The sequence below is a fragment of the Coloeus monedula genome (assembly GCF_965178545.1).
Source record: "Coloeus monedula genome assembly, chromosome: 6".
Lineage (NCBI taxonomy): Eukaryota > Metazoa > Chordata > Aves > Passeriformes > Corvidae > Coloeus > Coloeus monedula.
In genome coordinates, this window is record NC_138786.1 from 52,462,247 (window position 1) to 52,482,795 (window position 20,549).

The 20,549-nt window shown below is 37.0% G+C and overlaps 1 protein-coding gene across 2 annotated transcripts in view; it reads right to left on the bottom strand.

Moving 5' to 3' along the window:
- The window catches only part of SETD3 (SET domain containing 3, actin N3(tau)-histidine methyltransferase), a 62,199-nt gene that overhangs the window by 23,985 nt on the left and 17,665 nt on the right, over positions 1–20,549 (bottom strand). For both annotated transcript variants that reach the window (XM_082282744.1, XM_082282743.1), the window contains exons 2-6: positions 13,817–13,926; positions 12,106–12,198; positions 9,138–9,286; positions 7,969–8,041; positions 7,204–7,460 (exon numbers count right to left, since the gene is read on the bottom strand). In XM_082282744.1, the coding sequence (XP_082138870.1) occupies positions 7,204–7,460; positions 7,969–8,041; positions 9,138–9,286; positions 12,106–12,198; positions 13,817–13,919 (675 nt within the window). In that variant the 5' untranslated portion in view covers positions 13,920–13,926. The remainder of the gene's footprint in view (positions 1–7,203; positions 7,461–7,968; positions 8,042–9,137; positions 9,287–12,105; positions 12,199–13,816; positions 13,927–20,549) is intronic.

The following is a 20,549-nucleotide window of genomic DNA, read 5'->3' on the forward strand; positions in this document are numbered from 1 at the left end:
AGAACAGAGACACCAGATGATGTACTTCACGCTGACCTGGAAAATCATATGCTTATTGGAATAGGATAGATTAAAAACAACACAGAAAAATAATGTAAGAGCAACATAAGTCATATTGAAAGCACCATCACAACTTCAAAAATTGGTGTAAAAATTATGCTAGAGATGTGAAATCTCACCGAATATACCCAATACTGAAGAGTCACACATGATACCAGATTTTAAAAATGCTATAATATTATTTTGAAATCTAGAACTTGATGTGTTAAACATCCTAACTAAAATGATATTCCAGTCCCCAACAGTGAATGACTGGATTTTAGAATTTCATTCACGCTAAATCAATTAGTCAAATTTTATATGAATAATATATGAAATTTAGTATCTGATCAAAAGGGATTACAGCTTCCAGGAAATTAAGTTCTCTGTCCAGTACTGCACACAAACAGATCAAAACATCTTTAGACAGATTACTGCAAAGCTTGTATTTACAGTGGGACTACAACAACACTTTCACAAACAGTGTCCAGATGTCAATAAACACTAGTCAAAAAACTGTATGACAGTGCTCCTGTGAAATGCTGGAAATAAACCAGACTACAGATAATACCTAAAAATTATTAACAACTTCTACTGAAGAGATTCTATTAAAAAAAATTAAAAGAAGTGTGACTCATGGGGCAGTTTCTGCCTTCTTGAGTAAGAGTAGCTTGACAGAAGGCAAAGAAAGCACTAGCAAGTATTTGCTCATTAACTTTGCAAAGAAACATAAAACGGAGTCAAAGAAAATAAGTTTACTTGCTAAAATGTTACTTAAATAGGTGACTTTGCTTTCTCCATTCAGTAAGAATTTTAGAATTAAACCAATCTCTCTTGTACTGGGGAGCCCAGCGCTGGACACAGTACTCTGGGTGTGGCCTTACCAGTGCTGAATAGAGGAGAAGGATCAGCTCTCAAAACGCTGCCAACAATCCTAATGTAGCCAGGATGCCATTAGCCCTTTTTTCTGCAAGGACACATTGCTGGCCCAGGTTCAGTTTGTACCCCAACATAATAATGGCATTATTTCACTCCAAGTGCAGGACTTTGTGCTTCTTGCTAAACATCAACTGGCAGCCCATTTCTCCAGCCTGTCAAACTCCCACTGGATGGCACCTTCCCAGAAACTGAAGTGAGGCTGACAGGTTTGTAGTTCCCTGAGTCATCTTTCTAACCTGAGGATAGGAGTGGCATTTGCTTTCCTCCAGTCCTCAGGAATGCCTCCCAATCATCATGATCACTCAAAGATCACTGAGAGTCAGAGTCTGCATTGGAAAAGACCTCTAAGGGTCACCTAGTCCAACTGTGATGAACAGGAACATCTTCAACTAGATCAGGTTGCTCAGAGCCCCTTCCAACCTGTCCTTGAATGTTTCCAGGAACAGGGCACCTACAACCTCTCTGGGCAACTCATGCCAGTGTTTCACCACTCTTATTGTAAAAAATGCCTTCCTTAGTCTAAATCAACCCTCTCTTAGTTTAAAACCATTATCTCTTGCCCTCCTGCAACAAGCCCTGATAAAAAGTTGGTCCCCATCTTTCTCACCCCCTTTTAACTATGAAAAGGCTGATATAAGGCCTCCCTGGAGCCTTCTCCAGGATGAACAAGGCCAGCTCTCTCAGCATTTTCTCACAGGAGAGGAGCTTCAGCCCTCTGATTATTTCTGTGGCCATCCTCTGGAATCAGTCCAATAGGTCCATGTCCTTCCTGTGCTGGGGACCCCACAGGTGGGTGCTGTATTCCAGGTGGGGTCTCACCAGAGCAGAAGGATTGAATCCGCTCTCTCAACCTGCTGGCCGTGCTGCTTTTGATGCAACCCAGGGTACAACTGGCTTTCTGAGCTGCAAGCACACATTGCCAGCTCATGCTGAGCTTCTCATCCACCAGCACCCCCAAAGTCCATCTCTGCAGAGCTCTTCTCAATTCCTTCAACCCACAGCCATATTGATAGGATGGGTTGCCCCAATGCAGGTGCAGCACCTTGCACTTTGCCCTGTTGAACTTCATGAGGTTCGCAAAGGCCCACTTCTCAAGCATGCCCAGGCACCTCTGGATGGCATCCTGGTACCTGGGACTCCTGAAGGCCAGTCTTACTAGTAAAGACTAAGACAAGAAAGGTATTTGGTACCCCAGACTTTTACATGTTCTGTGTCACCATGTCCCCTGTCTATCCAGCAGCAGGCCCACATTTCCCCTAGTCTTCCTTTTGTCATGTATGTACATATAGAAACCCTTTTGGTCACCTTTGATATCCCTTGCAAGATGCAATTACTGCTGGGCTTTACCTTTCCTAACCATATCCCTGGATGATTGGACAATATCTCCATATTCCTTCCAGGTCACGTGTCCCTGCTTTCATCTTTTCTAGGCTTCCTTTTAGTGTCTGAGTTTTTGCCAGGAGCTCCTTGTTGATTCATGAATGCCTTCTGGCACTTTTGCCTGACTTCCTGCTTTTGGGATTAACTGTTCCTAAAGTTAGAGGAAGTGATCTATCAATACTAACCATGTTTTCTTTTTTGGATTCTTCTTCTCTCCAAAGCCATATGCCATAGCACTCTTCCAAGCAGATCCATGAAGCAGCCACTACTGCTCTCCTGAAGTCCAGCACTGTGACTTTGCTGTTTGCTCTGCTTCCTCCTCTCAGGATCCTGAAATCTACCACCTCATGGTCACTACAGCCAAGGCTGTCTTCAACCTTTACATCCCAACAAACCCCTCCTTGCTTGTATGTATGAGGTCTGTGAATGCAAATAGCACCTCTCCTCATTGGCCCCTCTATTGTTTGGGTAAGGAAGCTCTCCACAAACCTTCTGGACTGCTTATGCCCTGCTGTGTTGTTCCTTTAACAGATACTGGGGTGAAGTCCCCCATGAGGACCAGGCCCTGCAAATGTGAAGCTATTTTTAGCTATCTGTAGAAGGCCTCACCCACTTCTTCTTTTCTCCTGATCACGCAGCCTAATAGCAGAGGTCCACTACAATGTCGACCATATTGGTATAGGTTCAGGTTTTTTTGGTTGGTTCGTTTTTTTTTTTTTCCCAGACAGATTGCTGGTGCTCTTCAGAAAAAAAATGTGGTCCTTCAGTGGTCCAAAGACTACAAGCTGAAAACACTATGTAAATCAATGCCAAACTGCCATCCTGGACAGTCCTGCAAAACTGGTGTTTTATCCAGGACACGAGAGGCAGCTACATACAGATACTACTTACAGAGTGCCACTGAATGCATACAGCCACAGCAAAAGCTATGGCTAGATAATGGGCTCTGCTGGTTTCGGACTTACCACTTCAAAGATTTTAGAAGTCAACTAAAGTTATCATAAAGTTGTCTTTTATTTAGGTAGGGAGTAACAGCCTTTACTACAACTGGGGAAAAGATACAACACTGCTTCAAACCCATCGTGTTCAAAATGTAAATAGTTTGGGCACTTCCACCTTCTCTAAGTGCACTCCTTGTCTTCATATCTTGTTTTGATTCACAAAAACTTCTCTGTAGCTGACTACAAACAGGCATACAGATGCACCTGAAAATCAAACACAAAGACCACTGCATATTCTTTTTAAAAAGCTTCAAACTTGGCTATATTTTCTTTAGGAACATAATCTCACTTTGACTTGACTGTAAACTATATGGCTCCCTCTTGTGTCTATTATACCACATTTCAGTGGACAAAAAAATTTTAACATTAAGCCATAAATATTTGGGCTTTGTTAATCCTTCAGCAGGCATGCAATGCTCATAAATGCTCATAAGGAAGTCACAGACATACCTTCCTTTCTCTTCCCGAGAAGAGAAAACCCTGCATATTACAGAATTTCTGTTTGGTACAATCTATAGAAAAAAAATCTTGCAAACTACAAGTCTGCTGCAATGAAAGTAGTCTTTTGACCATTCCTGTATTTTGATACCAATGCAGAGGCCAAATGCATCATTAAAGTACATCTGTAAGAACTTTTAACTATTTTTTAGTTATCAAATTACATATGTTTAGAGAGGTGTCAGTGCGGTTTATACAGCCTGGCTAACATGCTCAGGGGTTTATTTTTGTCTGCTCAACATCCCACCTGTTTCTGCTTATCAAACCAGACTACAGTTTAGCTTGCAACAGCTGTGAAATTCATAAATCTGCCCATTCTTCATATGTAGCCAGACTAAGCACTTGGAGAAAGAGTCAGAACTCCAGCAGTCGCCTACGGAGAAGCTAGAGAAACAGAGCAGCACCTCTCAAACCATGTTTGAAACTGCATACCTATCAGAAGCCAAATTACTTTAAAAGCAGTCTAGCAATCCTATTTGGAAAAGAAAAAGAAGCATTTGAAGAAACAACGTGTTAACTCTTTTATTCCCCCTGCCATTAGAAATATTTTGTAGACTAAAAATGTTGCAATTAAAATATTTTGCCTGCACAAAGTAGTCCCTTTTTTAGTAGCTTCAAATAGCAAAAAAAGACTTTCATTTCAAGATGCTGCTAGCATTACTTCCTTCAGTAGAACAACTATCAATAAAGTAAACATAGTTTTAAGATTTTGGTATTACAAAGAATGTATTTGTACTTAAAATATACTTCAAAAGGTACTTGTACTTAAAAAAAAATTAGTCTGCATACTGAAAGCAATATCAAAATCCTGGTCACACAGGACAGCTTTCATTAAAACACTTTTACTAAAGTAGTAGTAGTACTGAATGAAATTATGGTATACAAAAATCTAACATTCATTTCATTGAGCTTGCAGAGTACACTGCCTTTCACAGATAAGTGGATTTGCTTCGCTTTTTTCATTTATATGACAAATTTCTCTTTTGCCGTTTCTTCCCTTTTCCATCTGCTCATGAATTACCCTTAGCATTAGTATTTTGTGGGTCAATTTTGTTCACAAAATGATATGAGCACATGCAAGCTGATACTAGAATTAATTTCAGCTTCTATGAATAAGGAAAAATGGTACTTTGTTTTAGGGAAGAAAGAGACTTCTATTTTTTCTCTATGAACTTTTTTTCCTCCACCATTTCATAAATTACAAGCTCTTATTTTTGAGAGCAGAAGCAGAAGGCAAAAATGTAAACTCTTCCGTAAGTTTTCATCAAAAACATTAATAATAGGTACCCAATACATACAGTTGGCATTCCTGGAGCCAACTGAATTTATTTAACTTTCTAATGTGAATAGTAGTATTTGCCAAATAGTAGTAAAGAAACATTCAGCTGAAATTGTGGTTACATGGCAGTGCTGAAGTAAGGCACCAAACAACCAGAACCCACCTAAAATTTAACTAATATTTATTACCTCTGATTCTACAAAGGAAAGTAAATAAAGCAAATGAACCCTACCTGATCTACCTTCATGCTCATGTTCAACAATGTGAAACAACAGCTATAGAACAAGATATATAACAAGAACACAAGACAAGCAATAAATAAAAAAGAGAATAAAAAAGAAAAAACTGATCTAGTTTTCTGACCATTCTGCATTTCAGAGGTTTTCTTAATCGATATTGTGGTCACATAACCTCTCACGTAATACAACTAGTGCAGGATTAGTCAGGGAAAATGATGGAACTGGTCATAGTGATAGTTCAGCTGATTCAGATGACTCAGTTCTGATTAACTACTGCAGGAGCAGGAACAGCAGCTAGAAGAATTGGATAATGTTCCACAATATTCTGCTAATAACTCGTTAAAAACAGTAGACTTTTTTAGGGTGAAAAAGATGTTCTAAAGACAAAAATTTAGAAGCTCTGCTTGCGCAGGCAGTGTACTTTGAGAAACAAAGTGAAGGCTGGAAGGCCAAGTGTGGACTGGCAGCCTAGGATAGCACATGGCAAGAAAAAAAGAGTTGGTTGAACTATAGTTTCCTGAATTGTGACACCTAGAAGGAAGAATTAGGTTCCCTTCTGATATCAAAGCCATTGTTTCCAGCCTATTCCTTGCGCATCTGATTTGTTTTTCACCCATCATTTTCAATTACTTCAGTTTTCAAAATGTATCCCTCTGGCTCCTTATACTCCATAAACTGACAATGCATTTGAAACATATTCAGTTCTTGAAACACCAAACAGCTACACAAAATTATGTAACTTTTGTTGAATTAAAACAGTTAATAGAAGAGTTTGGATAATGCTAAAGCAGAATAGAACTGCCTTGTGTATTCTGACCTCTCCCACGGCCAAACAAAATGTCTCTAGATCACACATTTGGGGAGATTCAGTACATAGAGCCATACGTTTTTTACACAGATTGTGCCACAAAAAAAGCTTTGGATGTTTGGACATTGAGCACTACCTTGAGAACAGCACATCAACATTCACTTACAACATGGTATCAAGGTATCAGTCAGAATAACAGAGTTCTGTTAGAAACTCGGTTTAAATCATTACTTCAGAAGACAGTGAAAAGTTCACCCATCTCAAGCCTTTCCATACCCTGTTACCAGATGGGTTTATCTTTGTATTTGAAAGCAATCAAAATAATTACGCTAAAAAGAACAGGAAACAACAGTTAATCCATGTTCATTGGAAATACAACATATGCAATGGTTTTATTCTGTCAATTAACATTTATTCATTTTATTTTGTTAAGTGCAAACTACACATTTTTCAAAGAATCATAGAGGCATAGGTTGTAGATGTCTGCAGGTTATGTAGCAAAACTTCCACCCAGCAAAATTCTAGAGACTGGCTAACAGTAACAGGATGAAAGCAATGACTGCATCATCCCTTATCTCCTTTTCCCCAGAGCAAAGAAATTCAGCTCCCTTAGTCTCCCATATGGATAAAGGGCTGAAGCCAATTACATCTTAATAGCTCTCCTCTGATCTCATTCCAGTTTGTCAACAAGTTTCCAGTTTGTCAACACGTCTTTTGCACTGGTGGGCTCAAAATTGTACAGTATTGCAGATAAAGCCTCACCCATTTTTAAACAAAGGGCAGCAATCACTTCTCTCAACCAACTAAATATAAACATAACCAATAAATTGTTATATATCCGTAAGCCTACTGAACCGCAAAATTTCAACAGTGGTTCAAAAAAACAGCAGGAAATTGCTTTAATGATTCAGACTTTTAAGGGCAATATACTTGTGCTATTATTCAGCATCACTGTGTTCACATCTTCCACAATAAAGATCACGAGAACAATATGTACATACTATATTTTGAGATTCTTACCTGAATAACTTTGTAGAAATAGGCATACTGTCGAGCTGTATTTTTATATTGGCTAAAGACATCATGTATGGCCTGAGTTGATTGAAGATACTGTACTTCATCTTCTTCAAAATAGAGAGGAGTATCATATTCACTGGGGAGAGTCTGGATGTAGGGCAGCCAGAAAGAGTTGGGGTTGGCTCTCTCACAAAGGAGATGGAATGCCAGTGTTATATTGCCCATGGCTTGCAGAATTCGATCTTGAGAATACAGAGATCCTAAATTAACCAAGAAAAGTGAGGAACTACATTAATTGTCCATGGAAAATCTCATCCTAGATTTACTTTAAATTAACATGATTAAATAATATGTAAGCATTTAACCAAAAAAAAAAAAGCTTTTCAGGTTTCTAAAATATTTAGCTGCCTACACTGCAATACTGCAAGTTTTTTGACACAGCAAATGCCTTGTGTACAACTGCATGATGAAACTAGAACAATATTCTCAATACCTCAGAACATTTTATCTCCAAGCATTATACAAGCTACATGATATGTGTTCAAAATAACACACACTTGTGGAAGATATCCAGTGCACTCAGCCAGAAACTAACTGGGAAATTAAATTCTTTCCACTGACACTTCAAGTTTCTAAGTATTCCAAACCTGACGGCTGGCACGATAAGCAAGCCCTGTAATAAAGAAGATCAACTAAAAAAAGAAAGTCTCCTACTGAATGATTCCATAAATATTCATTTCTTGCTTAAGAACTTCCTTAAGCTCTTACCTAAGACTGAATTTTTAGCTGACTCAACCGTCATCAACAGTTTTCTAGGAACCCACAGAAACAATTCTTCAGCCTATAGAAAAGAAAGAAATGCATAGATCAATTATATGATCTGCCAAGTGTCTCAAATACACACCAACTTTAAATTACAAGCGGTTTAATTTTTTTTTAAATCAAAATTATTCTGAATCAAAATTCTTCCTTCTCTTCCACTGTAAGTTCAACAAACAACCTGTGTTTCATATTGTGGTAACCAAATGTTCCAATTTCCATTACACAAGGCTTTAAACACAGACACACAAAATAAAGCCCTTCCCTTTTGGAGCTGCTAATATGTACAACACAACTTTAAAGCTACCAGATACATTATATTGCTAATAATTACATGATCATGTATTTTCTCACAGTAGAGTTTTTTAATATTGGCTGGTTTTATTCTAGAAGAACTGTTCAGGATTTCTATCAATGCATTAACTGTGTGCTAATGAAGCTCTAAAATGATTAAACTACACTCATTTTCCAATAGTTTTTCTACAACAGCTGATTGGTCTTCAATGCTTTTCCCACCTACAAAATGGGAATGGGAAGACACAAATGCTTACCTTTTAACAGTTAGCTAACTGTGTGTGTCTATACTCCTTATCTGATGATAAAAAAAAAATCCTTTACAATTATCATAGTTTGGGGAGTTTTTCATTTTCACTGAAAAATAGCTATTGCAAATACCTCTTTCTGAGGCAAAAAGACCAATTCTTTAAAAGAAGGGACATGAATGAAGAGAAGAGACTAAATAGGTATTGCAAATACCTCTTTTTGAGGCAGAAAACCCAGTTCTTTAAAAGGGACATGAAAGAAGAGAAGAAACTAAATAGTTAGAAAACATGGAACAAAGGGATATATCAGTGGGGTAGAGTACTCTAGTAATTAGGTAAAGAGTATAGGCAACACAGAGGAAAAAAGAAAGACTGATTAAAAATTCACAGTACTATCAGTAGTCATCAGAAATAATACTCAATTTTATCAATAATGTTATTCTCAAGTACACAAAGTTGATAATGTTTCAGAACAGCATAAGCAGTTAAAAAGGGGAAAAGGGTGAGCATGTCAGAGCTCTGCAGATACATTCCAAACACGATTTTCTAATCTAAGTCATATGTTCATATGCTCACCTTTATCTCTCTTGTTGCTTTCAAACCAAATCCCTCCTCTTCAAAGTTAGCTATTTCAAAACCCTCTGTGGATGCTCCATTTTCAGTTGCCCACTTTATCAATTCAGGGAAATAGTCATCTCTTTTTCCATCAAAGACAACAGACAAACCTATATATACAATTTATTGAAAAACAAATGCAGAAATAAGAGGATCCAGAAAGACAAAGGAGTTCAATATAAAAGCCCATGTAAAAAGCTATCGACTACCTCACAGCAGTGCTACTTTGAAGTAGCTGAGTCAGAACTGGTCTCTGTTAAGTGTTACTCAATACTATACAAATGTCATAACCCAATTTTCATCAAATTCAATATCGTGCCAAAGTGGCTCACCAGTCATCTTAAAAATGCAACTGCCCAAACTGAGCAGTAATGAAATATGAAACTCTCCTCTCCTTCCCCTTTTAATAAAAGCCAAAATATTTCCAATCTTAATATCAGTGATAAATGCAGTCACTACAACATGTTGATACAGACAAGGAAGAATTTGAGAGGCAAGCTGTAATTTCATTAATTCAGCACTGCAACTGATGACAAGCAGATCTCGAGCTCCTTCTTTCACATACAAGGCAGTTAGCCTTTTCCTGTAGCATACAGATCTAATAAAATATCTAAGGATAGAGCTGAAATATCTAAGGATCACCCTCCTGACATCACAGAGCTCATCCAAATGTTTACACTTTGTTTCTCCAACAGCATGTTGTCCACCAGTGAAATCACAAGCCTCATTTGGTTAAGCAGAGGGAATAAAATATCTTTTGAGATTAAAATGATTTTAGGGAAGTAGCATTAGTTTATTTGAAATATCCCACTCCTGCCTCCAAATTTTGCATTTCAAGACCCAGAACCAATCAAATCCATAGTTAACTTAAAAGTGCAAGTATCATTTAGAACTATCATTTTTGATGATGCAGTATAAAAATTTATTAAGGATTTACAAAGTATTTTTTGGAATATAATGACCTCACAAACCTAGTAAGACTAGTTGCATAGTTTCTACAGAACTTGGTAGGTGTTTATACCGTCCAAGACTTTGCCCTTTTGATTTCCAACTTTTTCTACTGTATAAGGCTACTGGAAGCTTTTAACATCCATCTTGTACTTGGGACAAGTAAGCATCTCTGAAATTCTACTTCTGTTCCTCATATATATTGTGGTCCAATACTTCCCAAACTTTTCCAAATTAAAGAGAAGACCAGCTCCTTTAAATGATAAGCACCATTGGTGAATAAATTGTTTCTATATCGAACAAAATATAGCTGTACTGATGAAATCTATATTTAAAATTAGCTTTAAGATTTTGTTAATGAGTCAAATGAGGACAATTTTAGAAATTAAAAATATTCAGTTATCAAATTAAGAGTTTTCTATACTGAAGACCATTCTAGTTCACATTCTGCAACCCAGTGTTCTAGTCAAGAAAAGCACAAACTGTAACACTTTTGGCAATATATATTAATTTATACATGTCAGAGCTCCCGACAGGAACTTCCTCTGCTAACTGTCTAAAGCCTTTATTAAGTTAGCAAACTGTGTAGTATTAACTACTATGTTCCATTAAAAATAGTCTTGAAATATGCCATACTAGTCCCACTCACTATGTACACAAAAATGTTACATTAAAAGACAATTGTATATCAATAGGAGTGTGGTTAGTAGGTTTTGTATCTTCCAAAGAAAAACAATATGCTCTATTAACATAATACTGTTACACTAATTCTACCATCTCTGCCAGCGGCATCTTCCCCATGGACAGTTTGACCTTTCTGGTGCAGAAGAAAGATACAGCGAAGAGGCCAACCCCAGTGCTAACTCTGCTCTTATCAACCTGAATTATGACTTACCTTAACACATATATTGCATCATAAAAACCTGGACATGTACAATAAGTTTACAAAAGTCATGGCACAGTTAAAAAATGAACCAAGTTCATGTCTACATCACTACAGAATGAAGTCACTCAAACAGCAGCATTTATTCTTCCCTACACCCTCAGCCAAAAAACTGATGTTCAGAGGTTTGTTAAGTCCTTCCATGAAGATTTTTATGAATCAGTCAAAAGATATTAAAAACAGGTGTGAAAGGGAAATTTCAAACCTCTTAAGTATTTGCTTTATCAAGTAATGCCATGAACTAGTCAAGCTCCATTTTTATGTAGTCTGGTTTTCTTGGTATAAAAATACCAGAGAAGAAAAAATTGTTTAAGACTTTTTCAGGTATGTCCAGCCCAAATACACTCATTGCAAAGTTAAAAAGTTATTTCTCAGTCATTAAAACACATCAGTCATAAAAGAGGTTAATTTTACTAAAATTATATGAAAAGCATTTTTTAGAGCATGCCTCCAAATATAAACAAAATTAATATTAAAAAAGTGTCATCAACAGCAAGATGTTACAGACCATAATAGAAGAAAACTGGTCTAGTATGAAAAATAAACATACCTTGAACTTTGGAAAATTGGCAATAAAATTCCTCATTAACTGTTATATAATAAGCATTTCTTTATTTTGATTATGTGCTTCATTTAGAGCATATAGACTTATTAGCTGATGTATTTATTTTGTGCATTTATATATTTTCGTCATCACTTGATGTCCTGATGTTGTATTGCTGAAACCATTTCAACATCCAGTAAAGTCTTGATGTGAAACAGTTACAAATTTAAACTCAAAATGTCCAGATTTATAGAGGCAGAGCAGCAGACCATGCAATCAGGAACCAAGGCAGCCTATTATTCTCTAAGGATTTTTACTTCTAGTCCTTCAGATTGTGATGAGAAGACAATTTCAAGCTCCTTTTTCTACTGTTCAGACAGAATTCTCACAGGATCTGTGATAATCATTCAGAATTCTGAGTATTAAAATGGTTAATGCCAGTGGTGAAGGCCACCTGAACATTTCAGAAACACTTGCAAGCATTTCACATTTACCTTTTTGCTTTTTGCGAATTTTCTCCACAAGCGAACGGATCTGTACATATTCTTCCCATTCCTTACCAGGACCTGGGGGAGGACTGCTGCATTCTGGAAATAAAAATGTTTTCTTTAATAAAGTATATAATACACATATGCACACACACACACATATATATATATATTTTAACCCCAGAATTATGGCTTCACAGGAACTTAACTGAACCCCAATACTACTTGTCCTTCAAATATGTTTACATGGCAAATGAAACAATCTCCACTATTATAAACATCCCATTATATGACAGGTAATTAATTTAGACTTTTGAAATCTTCATCATATAACTTATTTTATTTTTAATATTCTTTCAGATATAAGAAATAGCAGATGTCTAAAAAGCTTGGAAGAAAAAAAGGTAAACAGCAAGGCCACTAAGTAAACAGTATCTCAGATAAGACAAACAACAAAAGAAGAGTCTGTTTTCAATAATTCAAGCAAAGCACTCTGTTTACATTAGTCTGCTTGCTATTCTTGCTGTAATGAAAGCAGATAATAATAGCGCAGAGCATACCTTAATTAATTGAGAAATTTGCTGGTACATACATTTGACCTGCCTAGTCAATACTGTTTTCATAAATGCACGAGTAGTGGAGGGACAAGCAAAGGAACAGAAAGACATGCTTTAGCTTTAGATTACATCCACAGTGTCTCTGCCAATATTCTAAATGTCAGTGTGTGGATTTCTTGATCTAAGCCATGTAAATCCAAGTGGACAGCTGAAGATTACCTTGCTCAACTGATTTGAAAAATCTTAGCATTGAATAAAATATGGAAGCTTGACAAAAAGAACAGCTGATACTTGTCTTTGCTTAGCAAATTACATCTACATTTTATTTCTGGTAGCAAAGCAGAGGCCAATTGTAGCATAAGCATCAAACTGCTTAGCCAACTCCTTGTCTCCTCTTCATGAGCAATGCTAAGAAAAATTTTAATTTTTCTAAGCCAACATTTAGATGTGTCCAGAATATGAAAATCTGGACTTGTGTTTTAAAAAGAACTATATCACAGCAGAGTTACTAATGACAGTAGAAAGAGTCAATAGTATTTTAGCATCATTGTATGAAATTATGCTCTGCTTTTCATATTTACTAGAAATAATGGATGAGTTCCAAGTTCCTCAACAAGTGAAGCAATCTCTGGTCTATACACAAGATCTAAGCACTACGAAAAGTTTCCAAACAGCAAAAACAATAAAAAACTTATCTAAGCAACAAAAATATCTGGGCAGTTGAACTGAGTTGTATTACTGCTTCCTGCAATTAATTCCTCTACTCTGGTATCAGTTCAAAGTACTGTTCAAGTGATAAATGGAAACAGTGTAATTCTTCAAGTTTACAAGAAAAACATTTTTGACAAAGCTTCAGTGTCAAGTTATCTAGTTGTTTAAAAGTCTAATCTCACCCAGCATTTATGCTTGTATTCAGATGAAAAGCCAAATGCTGCCACAAATATGGTCTGGCCAATAAATACACATTTAAATAAGCCAGTGATGACATATATTAACAGAGGTAGTTTAGTATGTATCTCAGAGTATCTATCTTGAGCACTCTGAAATAGCAAGCTTGGCCACTTAACGGAAAAAATGTAACTCACTGGCTTCAGCAAAAAAATGTTTGAGTGGTTTGCACACCACCCCTTTTCCCAGGGAGTCATAAAAACGAAACTTACTTTGTAATAATTCACTAATTAGATTAAACATTTCCTTTGGAGATACTGTCGCTGTGGCTCCTGTACCTGACTTCTGAGTTTTTACTCGGCTCTTCTTCCCCATCTTCCAACTAAAACAGAGTAAGAAGCATACTGTCACCAATTACCATGAAACAAAATATGATAGGCATGAATGAGCAAGATCTTCTTTTAGTAGTCATGTCAAAAAGAAAAGTATGAGAAATTATTTATTGGACATATATACGTGCAAGTATTATTTACATAGCCTGAACATAAGAGCCATACAGCATTTCACATAGTAGCATAGAAGCAGTTTTTCACATAGTTGCACATTAATTACTTCAGGGTAATTAGAAACTAGAAATCTTAGAGACAAAAAGAAAAATGATTCAAATCACGTGCAAATTCATTAGTTGTGAACAAATATTATGGATTCCAAAGTATTCATGCTATAGAAAACCAGGTTATTTCATCTCATCAGCTGCATGGCCAACAGCAGCTGAATTAGTATTTTGACTGCATGTTACATAGTAATTCAAAATGAATCGAAAATTAAGTATTCCATTTCAAAATAAAATCAAAATACCATCTGTATATCTTTGCTGCAGCTTCTTGTGATTCAAGACAACTAGTTAAAGAAAATTTATTTTCAGTTCCCAAAGTAAATGGAACATCATCTTAGGCTGGTATTCCAATATTCAGTGCCCCTTGTTCTCATGGAGGACTTAAATCACACAACGCCCCCTGGAAGAGCAGTGTAGTAAGGTGTGAAATATCCAGGGAATTTCTCACATGCACTGGGAGCAATTTCTGATGCTGGCACTGAACAGGCTTCTAGGGGAGCGGCTGTGCAGGATATGGTACTCATGAATAAGGAAGAACTGCTCATGCATGAGACAGCCAACTGCCTTGGATGCAGTAATTGTGAAATCGTAGTGTAAGTCTTGAAAAAAGAAAGGAAGGGAAAAAGCAGACTAAAGACTCTGGACTCACTACAATAGACAGAGCTGGGGCTTGATCAGGGAATGGTAAGCAGAATGACCTGGAAGCTACAAAGGGGTCCATGACAGCCAGTCATCTTCCTGAACTCTCTTCTCTGAGCACAAAACAAGCCTTCCCAACATGAAAGAAAAACAGAAGGCACAGCAGGAGGCCAGCTGACTGTACACAGGACTTCTCACTGACAGAGCTCAAATGAAACAGAAACATATGTAAAGTGGAAGTGGGGACAGGCATCTGCAGGAGAATATAGATGCACTGTCTGGGCAAGCAGAGACTGAAGGAGGGAGGCCAAAGCTTGTTTGGAGCCGATATCGAAGATGGATGTGAAGGGCAGGAAGAAAAGCTTTTAACATGAGTGGAAGACATACTGGGGAAAGTGGAATTCAGCAGCTAAATCAGGAAGCAGCCTAGTGACGAAAGGTACAGAAAAAGTTGAGGTACCCAACACTTTGGGCACGGGCTTTACTGGCAAGGGCTACTACCAGGTTTACCTTGTTTCTGCATCTAGCAGCAAAGTTTGAGGGAGAGGAGCTATCAAGTCAAAAGACTATCTAGGTAAGTTGGACCTACACAAGTACATAGGACTAGATGGAAAACATCCAAAGTACTGAAAAAGCTAGTTGATGTCTCTGGAAGGCTGCTGGCTACCATCTTTGAAGAGCCATGGCAATTGCTCATGACAAGAAACCAGTAACTTAAAATCAAACAAAATCCAACTGAAAGGCAAGGTGGAGGCAGGAGAGAATAACAGATGCAGGGAACTAGGAAGTAGTGAGTCTCACCTCATTTCCTGTACAAAACGTAGAGTTCTAAAAGGAAGTTATTTCCAGGCATGACAGACATAAATGTGATTGGGATCAGAAAACAGACTTCTAAAGGCAAACCATGGACTGCCTTAAGCAGAAGGGTAAGTGGCTTCATGGGCCAGTGCTTTGACTTATGCAAGGTTTTTAACACTATCTTCCATAGCAGCCCAGTTGTCAAACTGAGGGGACATGGACTGAATAGGCAGGCAAAAAAATTCCTTGAATCATGAAGTTCAAAGAGTTCTGGTCCACAATCCTTCATGCTAACTGATTAGGTACAGTATTTCTCAGTAGTCGATACTGGCCAACACCACCAGATTTGGATGCTAGGACACAAAGGATCCTCAGCACATTTACAGATGATATAAAATGGGAAAAGCAGTCAACATGCTGGAGGGCAGGACCAGCATTCAGAAGGATCTCAACTAACCGGAAGAAGAAGCCAGAAGTGACCTTGTTAAGTTATACAAAGACAAAGGTAAAGTATCCTGCATTTAGGAAGGAAAAGATCATATACAGCATGATGCAGACTGGACCAGCAGCAGCTCTGCAGAACAGGACTTGGAGACTCTAGGAGACAGCAAGTTCAACAAAAGCCAGCAGTGCACCCCTAAACCAGTGAAAACTAACTGCAGTTTGAGCTACATAAGCAAGAGCATAAACAGCAGGTCAAGGGAAGCAATTATTCCCCTCTGCTTGCACTGGTGAGGCCACATTTCCAGTACTGCAGCTTTGGGCCACACAGCACAGGAGGTACTGGCTAACTGGAGCACATCCAGAGGAAGGCCACTAAAAAGGCTAACATGTGAGATGAAAGACATCATTTGTTCAGTCTGGAGATGAAAAGGAGTCCACTACTGCCCTCACCTATGTGACAGGGAATTATACAACAGGTGGAGGCAGATTCTTCTTGGAAAACACAGCAAAAACTCAACAGACAACAGACACACAATGCCTCAAAGGAAATTCCCCATAGACATAAGGAAACTCCTCACCATGAGGATGGTTGAGCACTGAATAGGATGAAGATTTAACAGCATCTCCAAGCAACCTTGGAGAATTAAAAAATTTGACTTGGCAAGGCCCTAAGCAACCTGATTTAACTTTGAAGCTAAAGCAGAAAATGGAGCCTCTCAATCTCCAGATCTACTTTTTTTCCTACAATTTCACATGTTATTGCAACTGAAGTTTCCATATCTATACGTAGTCTATACAGTAAATAATATCTTCCTGTACAGCATAGAAGATTCTATGTCCAGTTACTTTGCAGTGAGATGGGAGTGGGACAGTCATGTCCACAGCTCTGGACATCTGAAAGATTTCAAACATCTGCCTAAGTCATCAAAATCACCACAGCCACAGCAGCTTTAAGTTACAACACATTGCACAATAAAATCCATAAAATGCTAAAAATCATGTTCAAACAAAAAATGTTCTGAGGATTGTGTATATATAAAAGGAACCATTTTATCCTTGGCCAGTGTAGCTAGCTGGCCCAAAATTAAACGTTTCCTCTCAAATGCTACCAAAAAGTTTTGTTCTTTGGCAACTGATATTAATACCGCAATGCTATATTGCTGCTGAAAATTCTAGTGGGAAAGGTACATAATCTGGCTGCTTTCCTTTTCCGTTAAGATTAGAGAGAACAAGAAACTACCAAACCCAAGGTTTATTTTAAATAGTAACTTTGAATGATCAGGAAGCAAGCTAAGTTAACATAGCTAACTTATTAACTCAAAATTAAAGGAGCTCAAAACTGACTGAAAAACAATACCTTATAAAACAGGGGGAAAAAGGTAAGGCAAAACTATAAGGTTTTTTCCAAAGGGAAGGCAAAGAAACTGAGTCTTTCATCTTCTGACATTAAACACAGCACAAGAACAAGACTAACTCTGAGTATCCAGAAACTGGGAAGTCCTGGGGCATATCCACAGCCCCTGATTTTAGCAGTCTCTGACAGATAGATGTCAGAGGCTCAAACAACCCACCTGTGCTGCTTAATTTTATGAGTTCCCCTCGAGTTGCAAAATTTACTTTCCCAATACAATTTCTACCATGAAAAGCCCACACATGCAGCTGGTAAGGAGAAATCCCACAGATTCAATGTGAGAATCACTGTCTGATCACATCTCTTGATGTTTGTGAATGAACACTGGACATCCTCTTGAAAGGTGGTGTTCTACCACAAACAGTTACATTCGATATGAGATTTCTTAATATTTTTCAGCTCAGATGAAGGAGGCAGTAATGCTCATTATGAAATCTGTGCTGAATTTATAATAATACAAATTGGAAACAGGATCAATATAAAAGGTCAACCTGCCATAATGCAGTGTGAGACAAAGATAAAAAATAACAATACCAACAAAAATGGAACTTAAGAGTTTATTTTCATGGTCTTCCCATTATACAGTCTTTCCTTCTGGTTTGTGCTTTTCTTTACCCCTCAGTAGTTTTCTCATGGTACATATCCTTCACAAAGACTTTATCTGCACATCACCTATTCACTTGAGTGCTTCCCTCCCCCACAGCCATCCTGGTACATTTATTTTAGACTATTCTGCTCTTAAGAAAAATCAAGTCAGATGGGTCGGTAATGGATCTAACAGCAGGTTTGGAGATGGAGTCCAAAATCTTAAGAGCAAGAACAACACAGTTCTGTGTTGATTCATACAAATGTTTTCTACATTCCCTCTAAGCACAATTCCTTGCATCTTTAGAATCATCAGAAAATTAAAGCACTCACACAGTATGTATTTCATGATAAAAGTTATAAATTATAACCTATAGTTTATAGCAAGATGCTCATAAGTATTAAGATATGTAGGTTGAGCAAATGAAAATATTTTGAAGGATTTTGGTTTCTCATTTCCAAGAATGAAGCAAGCTAATCAATCAATCAATTGGGGAAAAACAATCTTAGCAGATGTTCTGTATAAACAACTGCTAATATACTGCAGGCTTTTTTCTTTCCATTACTTTTTTTGTAAGTTGTATTGAGAGGAAGAATCTGCTTGAAATATAAACATCCATCAGTAAATTTATGAGAAAAAAACAAAAAAAAAACCTGTGCACATATTATACACGGAGACATGAAAAGTGCCACCATGGATTCAGAACAATACAGCAATACATGAAGGTGTTCAAATATGGTACACAGTCAGCACTAATTTTTGAATTTTTCCTTCTATGAAACATGTTCGTAGCAAGAATCCATTATTCCAATGAAAGTATTGCCAAGAATTATGTCTAAAGATAAAGCTCATTTCAGACGATGTGAACTTCAGCTTCCCAAATACAATGAAAAGGAAAATTTGAACAATGCTTTGTATTTGTATTACTATCCTGGATGAATATTGTTTCAGAGGCCAAACCCAAAAATCTAGCTGAAATCTGGCCTACACAAGTAAGAAATTCAAGGCTAATACAAGATCTGTCTCAGCTACTACTAATGTTCAAATAACGCACAGCAAACATACCATAGAAAAAAACCAAGTTCACTGAACACAACTCTAAGATTGATGGCACCATAATCAGAAATGCATTTTTTCAGTACACTGCTACCAGCATATGAATATGAAATAAGCTAAGTATCTCTGCTCTCTCCTTTGATACATGCATCCTGTCTAACTATTGCTTCTTAGTCATCACAATTTCTACAGAGAAAATATTCTGCATGCATGATTAAATCAGCAAGTCTCTCTCACTCACAAAAAAAGCAAAACCGTCAGACTGATATCTTGAGATATCTGGTTAAGGAAGTATTTCCTTTTAAGGAATCATCTACCTTGATCAAAACTGTACTTTTTTGATCCAATTCCTAATCAAAAAACCATGTTTCTACTTCCTACATACTTAGCTTCATTCACTGCTCAGTTACATGAAACATATACAACTATTTAAAACCTAATGCATCTGACAGCTGTATTGTTTAGTAAGTCATAATTTGAAAGGATTTGCTGCTATACATAGCTGTCTAGAAAATGTATTCCAAATACCAGCACAGTGAAGTCTATGTACCATTAAAAAAATCACACATTATATTTCATAAAATATATAATATAAAAATAGCTTATGAAAAGTTTTTCAAAACTTCTGAAATCTAACAGAAACCTTAATCCAATTTCACATTTGGAAAAAGAGAGAGTTTAGTTGAGCAGTGCTCTGCTGTATTTAACCAGCAAATGATGAGTTGTAACGATAGCAAGAGACCCAATATGGAAGAAGTGTGTTTCCTTTGTGAAACTACCTTTTGTAATTCAGTTCATGAAACAGATTTTAGAGTTAAATTTCAATTCAAAAAAAATCCCAGAATTCCAAGAAATATTTGTAACATCAGGAAAAAAAACCAGTATATTTTCCATTTGAAATAAAATTTCAGATAAAAAGTATCTTTTTTTTGCAAGTGACTAAAACTATTGTTCAGAAAGAAATAAAGCATGAACCCTCTTTTTGACATAGCAATGAAAAAAAATAGGTGTTTTCCAGTACCTGCATGACAACAGAACCAGCAATAAATACATATAAAAAAATATATATGTGTGTGTATATATATATGTATAAAAAATATAGCTGCACTAAGTGGAGAGAAACAAAAAATCCTTCAGATGAACCACAAACTTTATGAACATCTGAAGAAGCAGCACACATTTCAGTGGAAAAGTGATTCAGGTGGGGTTTTTTGCGTTTGGTTTTCTGGCTGTATTGTGGTGAATAGCTTTTAAGTACTATGCCATGTTTTCTTTCATATGAACACTGTTGAAAATTCCTGAAAGCATTCTCCAAAGAGCGAGTACACTGACAGCAATGATGAATAACCTTAGTAATACAGAACACAGCCACATTTCCAAATATAGTGTATCAGCTGGCTGACAAAAAGAATCATGCCAAAACTGGCAGTGAGGGGTGTAAATGATCCATCTCCC